Genomic DNA, 16,849 nt, shown 5'->3' with positions numbered 1-16,849 from the left:
TGGGTACTGTTTAACATATAGACTCAGAAGCCACAAAAAAGTAGAGAAAAATAGCAAGTGGCGCACTCCCTAAGAGACTGGGATTGGCTATGGAAGGTAGAAGAAAACATAGTTAACACCTTAGCTGCTACTGTCATTGCACCATCTGTTAACATTTCCTCTTTGCTTATATTTGCACAACGTATTTTACCGTATTTTAACAGTGGAGAGTTAAGGTTGCTCAAGTGCATTTCCAATCAAGAAAACCACTAGAAATTCAGGAAACCATCAATTAAGTTAGCATTCACATCCACATCAACCTCTTATCATCTAAATATTTAGACACTCAAACATATTCACAGAGCGCACAAGTGCTAATTTTTATTTTATTTATTTACCTATATCTTGACACAGGCAGATCAGTCTAATGGTAAGGCCTATAAGGTTATTTCACTTCCATTATAATGTAATCAGACTCTTTGATGGTATTGCTTCTAAATTATTTATTCCATTTTAAAAGGAGGAAAAGGTACATCTAGGTTAACTAAATATAGAAAATTTCAGGAAATATAATTTATGATAAATATTGGCATAAAAGATTATGTTTACATCATGTTACTATTTATATTTTCGTATTTTACACACTCTCAAAGTACAAAGGAAATTATATTAATACAGAAATTAAGTTTGTGCACAAACTTTTTCAAAATTATGAAATGCAAATGGTCAAATTATCAAATAAATGTTTTTTTGGACAGATTGCTCCTAACAGCAATGGGAAAATATTGCAAATGTGTAATGTGATTGAGTTTGCTTTCATAAGAGGACCTTCATTCCTGTATATTCTTATTTTAAAAACACAACTTTAATTTTCTATTCATGCCGTTGCATCACTTTGAAGTGTAAATATATATCTTAATTGCAAACACGCACAGTTTGGACAAAATAGCAGGTTGATACTTACAGAAACCACAGCAATACTCTTCAGAAGTCAGTTAATGCTGCATTCTGGTGTGCAAAGGCCAGCATATGAGAAAGTATGGAAGCCTTGTTTACAGACAATAATTGAAGATTAATTTTTTTTATCTTTCTTTCAAAATCCATGTTGCCAGACTTGATCATTAAGTGCACCATTTTAAACTTAATGAGATTTCCAATTGTGCACAGTCAATGACATGCTCAAATATAAATAACATTGAAAGATTTATTTCAGAATGCAAACATAGGGTACGTCTACACTTGCTCCCTAGTTTGAACTTTGGATGCAAATGTAGGCGACCAAAATTGCTAATGAAGCGGGGATTTAAATATCCCGCGCTTCATTAGCATGATCTTGCCGGCGCATTACTCCGCTCAACAGCTACTTCGAAAGTGAAAGTGTGCGCCAGGACACATTAGTTTGAACCAACCCCCTTGGTTCGAACTAATGTTACTCCTCAAAAAATGAACACGTGTAGACGTACCCTTAGCAAAAGCTAACATTTCTCACTCGCCCTTACATGACAAGTCTGTGGCTGTCTAGACTACAGTTTTTTTAAGTGGCCTTTTTTTCGAAAAAGCTTCACCTGCTTCTAGACTAGATTTTTTCGACTGCGGTAAACCTCATTTTACAAGGAAGAAAATATTTTTTCAAAAGAGCTCTTTCGAAAAAAGGCGTTCTTGAATGCAAACCGGGCTTTTTCGGAAGAGAGCATCTAGATTGCCAGGGTGCTCTCTTTCAAAATTGCGGCTCTTTTTCAAAAAAAGTGGTTACTGTCTAGATGATCTCTTTCGAAAGAGGCTTGTAGTCTAGACATAGCCTACAGTATTTGACCAAAAAAGCTAACAATTAAAAAAATATATTATTATTATCACTATTATTGTTTAATTTTCTTCTTTATAACAAAAGCTGAAGGGATTTTCCCCTCAGACAATCCCTAATAATTTCACTTTGGGGTTGAGAGAAAACATAGGGGCTACGTCTAGACTGGCATGATTTTCCACAAATGCTTTTAACGGAAAATTTTTTCCGTTAAAAGCATTTGCGGAAAAGAGCGTCTAGATTGGCACGGACGCTTTTCTGCAAAAGCACTTTTTGCGGAAAAGCGTCCATGCCAATCTAGATGCGGTTTTGTGCAAGAAAGCCCCGATCGCCATTTTCGCGATCGGGGCTATCGGGGCTTTCTTGTGCAAAACAATACCGTGTTGTCTACATTAGCCCTCTTGCGCAAAAGCATTTGCGCAAGAGGGCTTTTGCCCGAACAGGAGCAGCATAGCATTTCTGCAAGAACACTGACAATCTTACATGAGATCGTCAGTGTTCTTGCGGAAATTCAAGCGGCCAGTGTAGACAGCTGGCAAGTTTTTCCGCAAGAGCAGCTGCTTTTGTGGAAAACCTTGCCAGTCTAGACGCAGCCAGGATGTTTTCCAACAGCAAAACATATCTGTAAGTTAAGACCTCATGAAAAACAAGGGGTTAATAATGGGAATAATTTTGCAATCGCAGCCAACTCTTTAGCTAGTACATGTATTATTCATGGATAACAGTTCTCAAACTGTGGCTATGTGTTTCATTGAGAGCAGAAAATGACTTCTCATTTCCATATGATGATTTGCATTAAAAAACATTTAAAATAGTTGTATAATACTACTTTTTCATGCAAACAGTAACTGCAGCTTACTCATAGAACAGGTGGTGTGTGCAAATCACAAACCAAAGGAAAGTCTGTTCATGAGAAACTCTACTAGGGTATAGACCAGACTACAACCTTATGAAAGTTTTAGAATTCTTGTGATTAGTGTGCATTTGCCTATATTTGCATGGGTGGATGTGTATTCATATCTAATTAGTGACTTTCATTGATTCAAACATGATTGTGTCTCTTCATTCAAACCAAGGTGCCTAAAGTTAGGCACCTAAACCCATATTTACACACCTGAGTAACAATGGCTTGCTTTCATAAGTATTGAACAACTGCAGTGAACATTCATCATAATGGCTGTTACTAGTGCTCAGGACTACTGAAAAAAATCAAGGCATTGAAGCAAAACAATTGGAAAATGATGGCCAATATATTTACCCAAAATAAAAGATTTAGGGGATCTAATATCCTCCTGCATTTCACAGAGGATTGTCAGACACTCCCATTTCAGCAGAACAGAGGAGCATATTTCTTAAAATACAGGCTACATAATAACTTCAGTACTGAATGCATTATACTTCATTTCTGCACTACCCCCGCTGGATACAATCTGTATAGGAAGAGTGATCCAAATACTGCATTGCACATATCTGACTAATCTTGCAATCTCCTTCACAGACAATGCTTTTGTTGTAACTCACAATGAAATTATTGTAATATTGTTGAAACAATTTGCTATGTGGTATAGCGAATTGCTTTGCCATTTCATATAAATTTTCTGGCTTCAAGTCTTCAATATCATATGCTTTGGTCAGGATGTATTCTAGTTTCCAGTCCGACTCATTTTTCATGTTTGCATCTGTGAGGTTCAAGTAAAACTGCCAAAGATCCTACAGATCCAAAAAAGAGAGAGAGAGAGAGCACACAGTTGTATTGCTTTTTAGCTTGCTTCATTAAGTTTTTAATATTGATTAGGAAGCTGTCACTGCTTATTATTCACAACTGAGTAAGAGGTCATGCCCCACCACAAGAGTTGGGCTCACATCATAAGCTGACACTTGTATGGCAATGATGGTGGGGGAGAAAAAGAGAAGAGAGACAAAAGGGGTACACTTTAAACTCAGCTACACTATTGGAGGGTCTTTACTTCAAAGAAAGGAAACCCGAGTCCCTTATGCACATCTCTGGTGAGCTGGCCAAATTAACATCTAAAACAGAACTAGGTTCCATATAGAGGGAAAAACATACTAAAGGCTGAACTCATTTTTTCACGTGCACCATTTGTTGGGCATACAGATACATGGCCCATGGAGGCCATGGGAAGAACCTCAGGAAATGATCATCTGTAGGAGTGAGGATCACGTAAGAAATGGGTAGCAGATAAGCACATAAGTTTTGCCATTGACTCCAGTGAGGTCAAGTTTTCACCCCTGAACCTTCAGGAAATTCTCTTCTGGTGTTTTATACAGTGCCAGACTAAGAGCATCAAAGTTTTCTGTCACCAAAACTCACACATGGCTAAAAAGAAACCTATCTAGACGGGCCAGGATTTTACCTGACTTTCCCACTGCTGAACAAAAGTTTTTTTTCTGACTTTTATTCTGTTTTCGAGGGTTTAGGCGGCAGAAATAAAAGTGGGAAGTGGATCTTTCAGGCTCATCAGAGGCTGCATAGTTCCTATTTGAAGTTTTTTCCCTTCCGCCTTCTACCATTAAGAAGACAGAACCTAGCACCAACCTGGCAGCTAGACATGCAGTATGAAAAAGGCCTGAACTGTAGCTATTTTAAGACTGAACACTAACACAATACTTTTAATTGTTACATACCAACAAGTTATAATGAAAAGGATCATACTGATATAATCTGATTCCAGGATTGTTGGACTCCTTCTGAAACACACTTTTCACTGGAGTCACAGCAGGTGCCACAAACAAGGAATTTATTGGGTTTTCTGAAAAACAAATTGTGAAATAATCATTTTCCTTAGGATAAATGCTTTTAGAAATGCATTGTTTACATAGAGAACAAACAAGACAAGACCCAAGAGTATTTTAGTGATTTTTGCACTGGGATAACTGCACCAGTAAAACTGCTCAGCATAGGGGTGCTGCATTGCTTCAAAGCTAGATAAGTCTCCCCCATCTGAACACCATCTTACATTAATGCAGCACATCTACATTGGACACCTGCACTAGAATACCTGTATTTGCATAAAATTCCAGGATGTAGCCATACTCCGTGTATCCAGTGCATTTCTGTTAGCCTGATGACAGATATGGCCATTTTCTGAAACAACCGTATTGAAACAAAAATAGCAGTCATGTATAGCACAGAGAGACCAGACTAACACGGCTACCTCTCTGTAACCTTATTGAAGGCAGACAAAGTGGGTGAGGTCATTTTTCTTTTATTGGATACATATTTTTAGGCTATAATAACTTCAGAGAGCTACCACCAGGAGAGATTCACATATTCTGATCCAGACTAGATTCTTTAGAGAAGCAACAGACAAAGTAAGGACTTCTGGATAAACACCCTGGCTATGTCTACACTGCAGGCTCCAAAAACTTGTACAAATGTACATGGCAATGTGGATGTGCTCTTGCACAAGAACTTTTTGTGCAAAAGTTCAGTTCTTGTGCAAGAAGCCTGCAGTGTAGACATAGCCCCTGAGTTTAAAGTGTCCCAGGGAGGCCCCAATCCTTCCTTTTATTATTTTATTTGTAATATTTTTACGTTAAGAATAAGCACGTCTGAGGAGAAGGAAAAGCAGGCCTACTCATAATCATGCAGTTTGAGCTGCAGGGACACTTGGTGTAGACAGGGAGCTGTGCGGCCTGACAATACCCTGGTCAGGAGGGACAGAGAAAGACTCTGCAGGTCGCCACCCAAGAGAGCCGATGGCTAGGAAGCCAGAAGCCTGAGAGTGGGTGCCCTAGCTGGACTATGGAGAGGGAAATCAGGTTCTGGTGCCCTAAGCTGTGACACACCTCACTAAAGGAAATAGATCCGCGCTATTTTCAAGTTACATCTTACATGCAAATTCCTTTATGTTTTTGGTATTATCAGACGTGCCAGGAGCCGACAACAATTTATGCTGAAGCTCACCTGACTAGACTATTAGGGTATGTCTACACTACAGTGTTATTTTGAAATAGCTAATTCGAAATAAATTATTTTGAAGTATGGCGTCTACACACACATTTTGAAATAATGTTTTGCTATTTCGAAATAGCGTGTCCACACTAAGTGGACGCTGAATTGCATTTAAGGCCAGCCAGAACCAGGTCCAGCAGGGCATCAGGTGAGGAGTGTCTTAGCCTCAGGCAGCAGCCACACAATCTGAGGCTTGTGCTTAAAGGGAAACTCCGCCCCCCCCACCCCTCCCAGGACAGCCGGTTCTCAGGTTTCCCTGCTTGCTTGCCTACCTCGTTGAGGTACATCAAAGCATTTTGTGTCTGCATGCTCTGCTTGCCCTCACTCGGACACCACAGCAGTCTGCAACATGGAGCAGGAGCTGCCCCTGGGCATGCTAGTGCTTCTCTTGGACGCACTGCTGCGAACCTGGCTGCACTTTCTGAAGGCTGCCATCCGGGAGGTCCATTGGGGGGCTGTCAGTATCCAGGAGGCCCTGCGGGAGAGCTTCCACCCTGAGGAGCGCTAACAGTCTCCCTGGTCTGCCCCACTTGGGGCTTGTGCCTCATTCCTCCCTCACGTCCTTCCACTTACTCCTCCCTAACCCCCCTTCCTGATGTCAAATAAAATACATTTTTTCATAAACAGGAACTGTCTTTATTGAACAAAACTGGGGAAGGCGGGGGAATGAAACTCTGATGAGACTGGGGAAAGGAGGTGGGAGAAGGGAGGACAGAGGAAGGGGAAACCTGCGAGGAGGGAACTGGAAGGGGAAAGCAATGGGAAGAAGGGGGAGGGGAAACTTAGGGGTGGGAGTCTTGCCGGGCCAACTGTCTCCCAGCATTGCGGATGCGGGGGCCTTGGTGTCCCCGGAGGGATGGGGCGGGGATGGAAGGTGCGGAGGGAGAGAAGGAGTGGGAGGAGGAGCGGTAGCTGGGGAGGCAGCAGGTGCTGGAGCGGCAGGAGGCAACACGCTGTGCATCAGGGTCTGCAGATGCTGGCAGATGGCACGGCCCTGGGCAAGCTGCTCCCGCCGGAGCTCCAGATCTTCTTGCACCCAGTTCTGGAGGGTGCAGTGCAGGGCTCGCAGGGCCCCCAGCTGCTGCTGTTGGTACCCCTCCACGGCACAGGTGGTCCTGCGGAGCCCTCAGGTGTGGAAGCATGTCCCAGGTGGGGTGGTGCAGCTGTGGAGAAACAAGAGAAGTGGTCAGTTATCCCTGAGGACACAGTGGGTGAAGCCAAGTCCCCCTCTGCAAGGTGAGGATGACCATTCCCTGCACCATCAGAGCTGATGTGCTTGCACACAGGCCATGTTCGGAATGTCCTGCTATCCCCGGGAGTGGGAACTTCACCGAGACTGCACCCATGCCCCTGTGCTGTGTATAGTGTGGGTGAGGTGGGGGGGAGAGGTTCCTTGCCTCTGTGCAGAATGGCCTTGTGGAGGGAGGGTGATCTGCTGTGTCCCAGCCCAGGGTCAGGAGCATGTCATGTCTCTTCACACACGCATGTGGCTAATAGGCCAAGGCCTGTGTGGCAGCCAGGTGGGGCCACGTGCTGAGGAGTGGCACGGCACATGCTCACACGTGCACAGGTTGCTGCATGATCCATGGTAAGCAAGGCCCATGTGCGCGGTCCGTGATCTCCCTCCCCACCCTCCAAAAAGGGGACAGTGAGGGCACTCACATGTTGTTGTCTCCCCGGATAACACCGGTGACAGGTCTGCTGGGACGGCTCAAGGGTCCTGGCTGCGTGGCATGCTCCCTCTGAGCTCCTGCAGCTCCTGGTGCTCCTCCTCCATGCCCTGGTCAGGGCCCTCCGCTCCAGGATCGATGACCCCCGGGATGGCACGGACCGTCCCACCCCCAGGATGAGGTCCAGGGTGTCAAAATAGAGGCAGGTGTCTTCCCCTGTTTGGGAGCTGCCCCATGTGGCCCTGGCATAGGCCTGCCACAGTTCCTTAATTTTCATGCGCACCTGCTCCTTGGTGCGCACGTGGCCTTTGGTGGCCAGGCTATCAGTCATCCATCTGTAGACGGCTGCGTTCCTCCGTCTAGTGCAGCGATCATGGACATTGGAGGCATCCCTCGAAACCTCAATCAGGACCATGATCTCAGCACTGGATCAGAAAGGCACCCGCCTTCTCTGGCCCCTGGCAGGCTCCTGGGATCTGGGGGACTGGGCTCGGGGAACAGTGGAGGGCTGGCTGGCACTGGCTGCATGGCTCATGGTGGGGCCACTGGGTCAGGGGCAGCGACTGCTGGCTTTGTGCTGGCAGGCCTGGAGCTGGCATAGGCACTGTGGCCAGAGTCTACCTCTTTAAGGACTCTAGGGTTGGGGGAGAGGAGAGGAGAGGAAGTTTTCCTGGGTGTGCCCAGAGTGGCCACTAGGGCACCCTGGGAAGGGCTGGAGGCCCCCTATTTTGAAATAAGCATCTACACAGCACTTATTTCAAATTTGGTGTTATTCCTCATAGAATGAGGTTTACCAAATTCAAAATAAGCGCTCCGCTATTTCAAATTAATTTCGAAATAGAGGTCTGGCTGTGTAGATGCTAGGAAAGTTTTTTCAAAATAACGGCTGTTATTTCGAAATAACTTTGTTGTGTACATATACCCTTAGAGAAACCCTTGCTGGCACCTCTTAGGTCTACCCTGCTCTTAAGAAAAAGTCAAAGGGATGGCTTTTGAAGACAGATGAAAACACAGGTACATGTATTTAGATGATCTCTAAGAAGAAAGTTAGATATTATTTTATGCAGCTGACGTAACAGAGCAGATGTCTGAAGGCTGAATGCCACCGGTGAGTAGAAGCTCTGAAAGCTGAAGAGCAGTGCTAGAAAGCAGCAGACTCATCTGAAAGAGATGCAATTGACTCTGTATCTCAATACATGGATTTTGGCTGCAAATTCCAATTGAGTTTGAAAACAGCAAAGCTTTGTCAGTAAGAAAATGCCTGCAATGAAAACAGTCTCAAAAGAGCCAAGTCATAGGGTACGTCTAGACTACATGCCTCTGTCGCCAGAGGCATGTAGATTAGGCTACCAGACATAGGAAAATGAAGCGTCGATTTAAATAATCGCCGCTTCATTTAAATTTACATGGCTGCCGCGCTGAGCCGACAAACAGCTGATCAGCTGTTTGTTGGCTCAGCGCGATAGTCTGGACGCGCGGGTGTCGACATCAAAGGTATTTGTCGACCACCCAGGTATGCCTCCTGGGATGAGGCTTACCTGGGTGGTCGACAAATACCTTTGATGTCGACGCCCGCGCGTCCAGACTATCGCGTTGAGCCAACAAACAACTGATCAGCTGTTTGTCGGCTCAGCGCGGCAGCCATGTAAATTTAAATGAAGCGGCGATTATTTAAATCGACGCTTCATTTTCCTATGTCTGGTAGCCTAATCTACATGCCTCTGGCGACAGAGGCATGTAGTCTAGATGTACCTATAGTTAGCAACATTAGACATGTCCGTGCTTACTTCTGTCAAAGGAACAGGACAATAAAACAGATTTAGCAGCAGAGTATTTAAATATTTAAGCATCAATTTCTAATAAAAACAATGTCCCTTGCAGCCACACACACTTAAAAATAAGCGATTTCAGAGCTCAATGCAAAACCTTCAACGCTGGGTACTTATCCCAAAGGGAAATCACCTGATCAATGAGATGGCCCAAAGACAATTTCTTTTTGCCCCTTCTCCCCATTATCTTAATTAACTTTGAAGTAGCAGGGAACCCTGCAGAGAGGCTCAATAATGATGCAGGAAACAAAAAGCAGAACACATTTCCTTGGCCTGAGAACATTCCCTTTGACACACATAACACAGAACAGGAACTGAACAGTGTAATTTGACCATGTCACCGAAACAGAAGAGAGGAAAGGCTAGAGATGCTTGTCTAGGAATTACTAGTGTTAATTAGAAGTGTGATGCTTACAAAGTCTCTTCTAGTATCAACAGAAAAGGAATATATGGACAGTTTATCTTACAATACAATGTGTAGTTCTTCTGCATAGTTCTCATTACAGGAATTTTGGAAGAACAGCATTCATACAGTGTTGCATAGTAAGTGTTCAACAACCTTGATAAAATATAAATAAATGACACCTTCATCCACCTTTATTTTTAAAAATAATTCACTCCAGAGTGTGATGGCCCCAACACATACCAAAACATTATTTTACTTGAAGCCCATCCAGAAAGGATGCAGCAAAGGCACTTGTATTTTACAAAATCATTACCTCTCTCATCCAGAAGGATCATGATACTATCTCTATGAGTGTGTCCAAAAAACTGTCCAGCAATAACACCACTGTACTTGCGAAAAATCTTTACTAATCTCTCATTGTAATATTCTCTTATTGCAGTAGTGTTCCTTGCAAAAGGCAGATATCCTACTGGCACATGTCCTATCACATATACCTAAAAGATAAGAAACAACATATATTTCATCCTCATACGAAAAACATTTTTAGCTTTACCCAAGACCTCATTAACACTCTCATAATAATACTGTCTTTGACAGACTTTGCCATCCTCAACCTTATAAGTTAATTTTATTAGAGCAGCATGAGTAATTAATAACAGAGTACGTAATTATGAACCAATATTTAGAAACTTTACATCAGAAAATGAGCATTATAGGTGAATACATTTATTACAATATTAGAGAAGTACCAACTCCTAGAGCTAAAGCTGCATATATTTCCTTTATAAACCTTTCTTTTTGGACATTTGTAATTCTTTGAAAAATATTTGCCAGGGTGACTTTTTTAGCATTCTTCTTTGGACAAGTTTGACTATTTTGGGGAAAAATATGTAAAAAGATTTCAGTCATTTAGGAGAGAAGGAGAGTGAAAAAATACACTTGTACCATTATTTTTATTTAATAAAATGTATTGAACTGTTTTAGGTTCCATAAAAAAGGGTTGATATTTTATTGCAGGATCTGATCAGTAATGGTGTAATTAAATACTGTAGCATAATGTATCCACACAGGAGACAAAACTGTGCGAGCAATTTTAACTTTTATTCCCTTACTTTTGCATGCTCAGCAGCCTGAACAATATTTTGTGTTCAGAATGAGGATAGTGTCTGTGAAATAAGGCATGCTTTTCATGTTTATGAGCTGCTAAAAGGAAATAATGTAATATTTGTACTGCAAGTACATATACAAATACACCCATGTTCTCTGCTAAATTGATATAAATGCAACTTTCCAATCAATTTCCCATTTAAATAGGAAATAGATCCTCTTTATCAAGTATTGTAGTTTTGTGGATAATCCCATTTGGGATTTCCCACAGCAGTGAAAGCTCTGAAACAGGTATGATTTTGATCTCAGTTGCAACACCAGAGATCAGGAGAGAGATCAGAATTATAATGGTATTAAACCTGTATAAGTCAGACCAAAGTCAAGTCTCTCTTCTTTCTTAGTGCTCACTACTACACACAGCAGGTAGAAAATACACATTTCTTAAAGATTATACCCTAACAAATCAATTGCAAATTCTGAAAACAATAGTCTTGAAACTTGATTCAGTTCTCTTTTCCTTTTGCTAGCATTCTTTCAATGACACAAATAGTTATGATGGATTCCACTACCGACATTGAGTTGATTGTCTTCTGCATGTTATCCCTTACCTTCTCCTGCTTTTGAAGAGAGATTTCTAGTGTGCTCTCCAACCAGGCTAACTGGTTGGCTGGGTCAGTTATATTCAGAGTCACATGGTTGGGGCTGTAATATAGGTTTGTGTTCAAACTGATTATCCTGAGTGGCTGAGAGCTAGCATTGGATTGAAATAATTGTGTATAAAAACCACCTGTGAAAACAAGATCAACATGATTTAGAACAAGAATGCTTTTGAAACAAATTCAGAGTGAAAGTACCACACTGACTATTGGAATAGTAAGACTTCAATCTGCCAGATTCTGACAAGCTTACTCATTTTGAAGAACACCTTATTTCACAAGTAATCTAGTTGATTTCACTGTATTAAATATCATTCAGAGGTGAGGAAAATGGTGTAGGACATTTTTAGGACCTACTTCTACTTTTTGCCCTTTGTTTGTCAGTTTGCAAATGTGTATGAATTGGGTAATTGCAAAAGTAGTGCCAAATGCAACAACAGTATTTCAGACATGAGGAGAATTCTTAAAATTAGAGTTGTGCAAGTTCATTGATTTTTGTGTAGTTAAAGGGCATCTGACTTCCAAAACAGTGGTCCAGTTTAAGAAAATACAATGTTTTCCCAGCCACTCATATTCATGTAGTAGAGTGAAAAATTAATCCACAACCATGGCCAAGCCTCTATACCATACAGCACAACCTCAAAATTACGAATGCCAGTTATGAACTGACCAGTCAACCACACGCTTCTTTTGGAGCCAGTAATATACAATCAGGAAGTGGCAGAGACCAAGCAAATACAGTACAGTGCCTTGTGAAACATAAACTACTAAAAAAAATAGAAAGTATCATTTTTTCTTCTACATAGTAACATTTCAAAGCTGTATTAAGTCAATGTTCAGTCGTACACTTTTGAAAGAACAACCATAACATTTTGCTCATGCTTACAAACATTTCAGAGTTACAAATAACCTCCATTCCCAAGATGTTCATAACGTTAAGGCTTTACTGTTGTACATACATACTGTGGAGCAGATCCCCAGCTAGTATAGCTCCACTGACGTCAATTAACACCAGCAGAGGATGTGCCCCTTTCACATTAATTTTTAATTAGAGTTTCTCTCTTCCTTTCTTGCTGTCAGGTTCTTCTTACCCAGCCTTTCCTATTCTAAACACCAACCCCCAAATATTCCAGTTCAAATTAAACTTCCAAACCTAAAGCATTTGTGAGGGTTGGAAATTGAGCTGAGTTTGTCAACCCCTTGGCTTTAAAAAAATCATTATAGGATAAGACTATAATAATATCTGATGGACTAAATTAGATACAGAACATTTTAATTAATTGTATAATCTCAGTGATTATTTGCTAGCTCCTCATACTGCATAAAGCATTATTAGATCTTTGAAACTTGCTCTTTGAAATGCAAATAGTCTCAAAATAAGTAAACAATTCTTCAATTTTTTTTTTTTGAATCTCTGAGTTCACATCCTTGATAGTTATACACTTATTTTAGATTGTGAACTCTTCCATGCAGGGAGTGAGTCCCTTATGTTTGTGCAAAGCTTACAACATTGTAGGTGCTACCCAAAGCAAAGAATGATTATTTACTCTAGAACAAGAATAAAGTATCACTATAAGAATCACTCTAGACAGGAATTGTTATACAGCAAAATCAATAATGCTTTTACCTCTAGAGAAATTGGGCCAAATTCTCTACTGCACTGATTCATCCTTACACATAGTGCAGTAAACAGGGTAAATCTATAGAACTACCAGTCCTCTCAGCATTCAGTTTATAAAATGTAGGTGTATAAAATGAATTTTACCTTTCTTGAAGGTACTGACTGCATCATCAGTTAACCAAGGTGTCCAGAAATTTGCTACTGCATTGTAAACTTCATTGGCAGATACAGGCAGCTGATCCTGTCCAAAAAAAAAAAAAAAAAAAAAAAAAAAAACAGAACTTTCATCAGTCTGAGCACACAAATTCATGGATATTTAAAGTCAGAAGGAACCATCTAGTTTGATCTCTTGGAAAACACAAGCCACAAACTCTCATCCAGCTTGTCGAGGAGGGGGAGCTCAAGGCACTCTTCTGACCATAAGGTATCACTGATGAGCAGTGCAGCTCTGGCATTTCTTTATACTGTAAGGCTATGTCTACATTGCGCTTTCTTGCACAAGAACATATGCAAATGAGGCATGGCGATGAATATCATCATGCCTCATTTGCATACTTAATGAGCTGCCATTTTTGCACCAGGGGCTTTTGAGCAAGAAGGAGCAGTCTACACTGCTCCTGAAAATAAGCAGCAGAACGGCTCTTGTGTAAGAGGGGGGTTTTGCGCAGGAAGGAGCAGTGTAGACTGCTCCTTTTTGCGCAAAAGCCCCTTGCGCAAAAATGGCAGCTCATTAAGATATTCATCGCTGCGCCTCATTTGCATATGTTCTTGCGCAAGAAAGCGCAATGTAGACGTAGCCTAACAAAGATATGTGGGGCATGCAGCAAAAAGACTTTTATGGCCCTATTTACATGCAAAGCCTGAAAGACATTTTGTCCATAGGCCCTGAGACAGAGGCTCCACCCCTAAGTGCCTACAAAGTTTAATTTTTTACATTGCATTTAAATAAAACTGAAAACCACCACAATATTATTTTCCTCTTTTTTGCTCCTATACTAAAAATGTGAACAGTCTTTTTTAGGAGGAAAAGCTTTCCATTTTCTGTCTCAGTTTGAGGAGAGATTTACTCTCATTAGGCTTTGCAGAGCCATTTGAGCATTGCTTGGGTCAGGTGAAAGTGCAGGAGTCCAAGTTAAGGATACTGATAAAACTTTTATGTGTAAAAATCAAAACAAAATGGAAGAGGCACCCTCCCCCAGAACAGCCTAGTGGTTAGGGCACTCACCAGGGCTATCAGAGGTCCAGGTTCAAGTAATCAGAACAAAATGCCTGAATTTCAATCAGAATTGAATGTGAAGTCTTTTTTTTTTTATGGCATTTCACATCACTACAGGTTCAATCTCTATGATCCAGACTTCCATAGTCCAGCAACATCTTTGGTCTGGCATCCCCATTAGGGACATCAATGTGTAGTTAACTATAAGATTAACTAATAATTTGTTGACTACTCGCATCCCCTCTCCACTCTCCCCCCTTCCCTCCACCAGGGTGGCAGAAAGCAGGAGCTGGTGCTGGAAGCAGGAGCCAGTACTGGGGGGAGCTGGTTTAAAAGATAGGTTTTTGCCTACACCACCCAGCAACCCCTGTATCAGAGGCAGCAGCGCGGGGCTGCCAGCAGCTGGTCTGCGCAGAGAGCTGGTTTTTAAACAGGCTCCCCTTGCAGACCAGGTCCAGCCTGCCACCCTGTGCTGCTCCTCTCACGTATAGGCATCAGCACGGGGATGCAGGGGGCTCCCCAGGAGTGGGGCTGGGAGCTCACTGCCTACTGACCCACCCCAGGAACTATCAAATAGTCATGTAACTGTAAAGATTTCATGCAGTTACATGACTATTCAATTACCCGATATCTAACATCCCTAATCCCCATGGGTGCTCCCAGGTTTGAGCACTCACAGGGAAAAGCCAGGCCCCACACTCAGCAAGTGCTCCACCTCCCTCCCAGAGTACCATAAGTATTCAGGAATAGTCAACATGGATTTACCAAAGGCAAGTCATGCCTGACCAATGTGGTTTCCTTCTATGACACTGGTAACTGGCTCTGTGGACATGGGGAAGTCAGTGGATGTGATTAAACTTGACTTTTGTAAAACTTTTGATATGATCTCCCACAATATTCTTGCCAGCAAGTTAAAGTAGTATGGATTGCATAAATGAAAAATAAGGAGGATAGAAAGTTGGCTTGATAATCGGGCACAACAGGTAGTGATCAATGACTCGCTGTCTGGTTGTCGGTTGGTATCAAGCAGAGTGCACCAAGGGTCGTTTCTGGGGCTGGTTTTGTTCAACATCTTCATTAATTACCTGGATGAGGGGATGAACTGCACCCTCCACAAACTTGTGGGTGACACTAAACTAGGGGGAGAGGTAGTTATGTTGGAGGGTAGGGATAGGATCCATAGTGACCTAGACAAATTGGAGTATTGGGACAAAAGAAATCTGATGAGATTTAACAAGGACAAGTGCAGAGTCCTGCACTTGAGATGGAAGAATCCCAAGCACTGTTACAGGCTGAGGACCAACTGGCTAGGGTGCATTAGGAGGAGCAGCACTGTCAGCAGATCTAGAGAAGTGATTATTCTCCTTTATTTGGCACTGGTGAGACCACATCTGGAGTACTGCATCCAATTCTTAGCCCCGATTACAGAAAGGATATGGATGTATTGGAGAAAGTCCAGCGGAGGGCAACAAAAGTTATTAGGGAGCTGGCGCACAATTTACGAGGAGAGGCTGAGGGATTTGGGCTTATTTAGTCTACAGAAGATTGAGGGGGAATTTGATAGCAGCCTTTAACTACCTGAAGGGGGCCTCCAAAGAGGATGGAGAGAGGCAGTTCGCAGTGGTGACAGATGATAGAACGAGGAGCAATGGTCTCAACTTACAGTGGGGGAGGTCTAGGTTGTATATCAGGAAAAACTATTTCACTAGGAGAGTGGTGAAGCACTGGTTACCTAGGCAGGTGATGTAATCTCCATTCCTAGAGGTTTTTAAGTCCCGGCTTGACAAAGCCCTGGCTGGGATGATTTAGTTAGGATTGGTCCTGCTTTGGGCAGGAGGCTGGACTTGATGACCTCCTGAGGTCTCTTCCAGCCCTAGAAGTCTATAAATCTAAGTAGCTCATTTGTGGTCCTCAAGATCAGAGAAGGAGGGGAAGAGCGGAATAGAGGATGCTCAGGGGAAGAAGCAGGGTAGCTGCAGAGTCCCACAGCCAGAGGCAGATCCCTGCAGCCAGCGGAGAGGTCCAGGAGCACAGGCCAGTGGCCACAGGGCTCAGTGCATTCCTGACCCCAAGTCACGAGGCTCCACAGCCACCCTGCCTCTTCCCCCGAGCACTCCCCAGTCCAAATGCTGGCCCCTCTGCTGCCACCAGAGCAGAACCCTGCAGTGGGCAGCAGCAAAGGGGCTGTCATTGTCCTCCCTTGTCCAGCATATTCCCTGGTTTGGGACTGGTCATGTCCTGAGGGTTATGGACCAGGGAGATCCAACCTGTAGTAAATGAGTGCTGGAAACATTTAGGCTACGTCTAGACTAGCATGATTTTCCGCAAATGCTTTTAATGGAAAAGTTTTCCGTTAAAAGCATTTGTGGAAAAGAGCATCAAGATTGGCACGGACGCTTTTGCGCAAAAGCACTTTTTGCGCAAAAGCGTCTGTGCCAATCTAGACGCGCTTTTGCGCAAAAAAGCACCGATCGCCATTTTCGCGATCAGGGTTTTTTTGCGCAAAACGAATCTGAGCTGTCTACACTGGCCCTTTTGCGCAAAAGCTTTGCACAAAAGGACTTTTGCCTGAACGGGAGCAGCATAGT

General features: G+C 42.6%; 1 protein-coding gene across 1 annotated transcript in view; it reads right to left on the bottom strand.

Annotated features, from left to right (window-relative positions):
* Positions 1 to 334: 334 nt before the first annotated feature.
* The window catches only part of SMPDL3A (sphingomyelin phosphodiesterase acid like 3A), a 30,569-nt gene continuing 14,054 nt past the window's right edge, over positions 335 to 16,849 (bottom strand). The window contains exons 4-8 of the mRNA XM_075924071.2: positions 13,190 to 13,286; positions 11,377 to 11,555; positions 9,975 to 10,155; positions 4,427 to 4,551; positions 335 to 3,490 (exon numbers count right to left, since the gene is read on the bottom strand). Coding sequence (XP_075780186.2) covers positions 3,191 to 3,490; positions 4,427 to 4,551; positions 9,975 to 10,155; positions 11,377 to 11,555; positions 13,190 to 13,286 — 882 coding nt within the window. The 3' untranslated portion in view covers positions 335 to 3,190. The remainder of the gene's footprint in view (positions 3,491 to 4,426; positions 4,552 to 9,974; positions 10,156 to 11,376; positions 11,556 to 13,189; positions 13,287 to 16,849) is intronic.

The sequence above is a fragment of the Pelodiscus sinensis genome, chromosome 3 (assembly GCF_052426305.1).
Source record: "Pelodiscus sinensis isolate ZL-2025 chromosome 3, ASM5242630v1, whole genome shotgun sequence".
Lineage (NCBI taxonomy): Eukaryota > Metazoa > Chordata > Testudines > Trionychidae > Pelodiscus > Pelodiscus sinensis.
The sequence above is the reverse complement of the archived record's forward strand: the minus strand, read 5'-3'. Positions and strand labels throughout refer to the sequence as shown.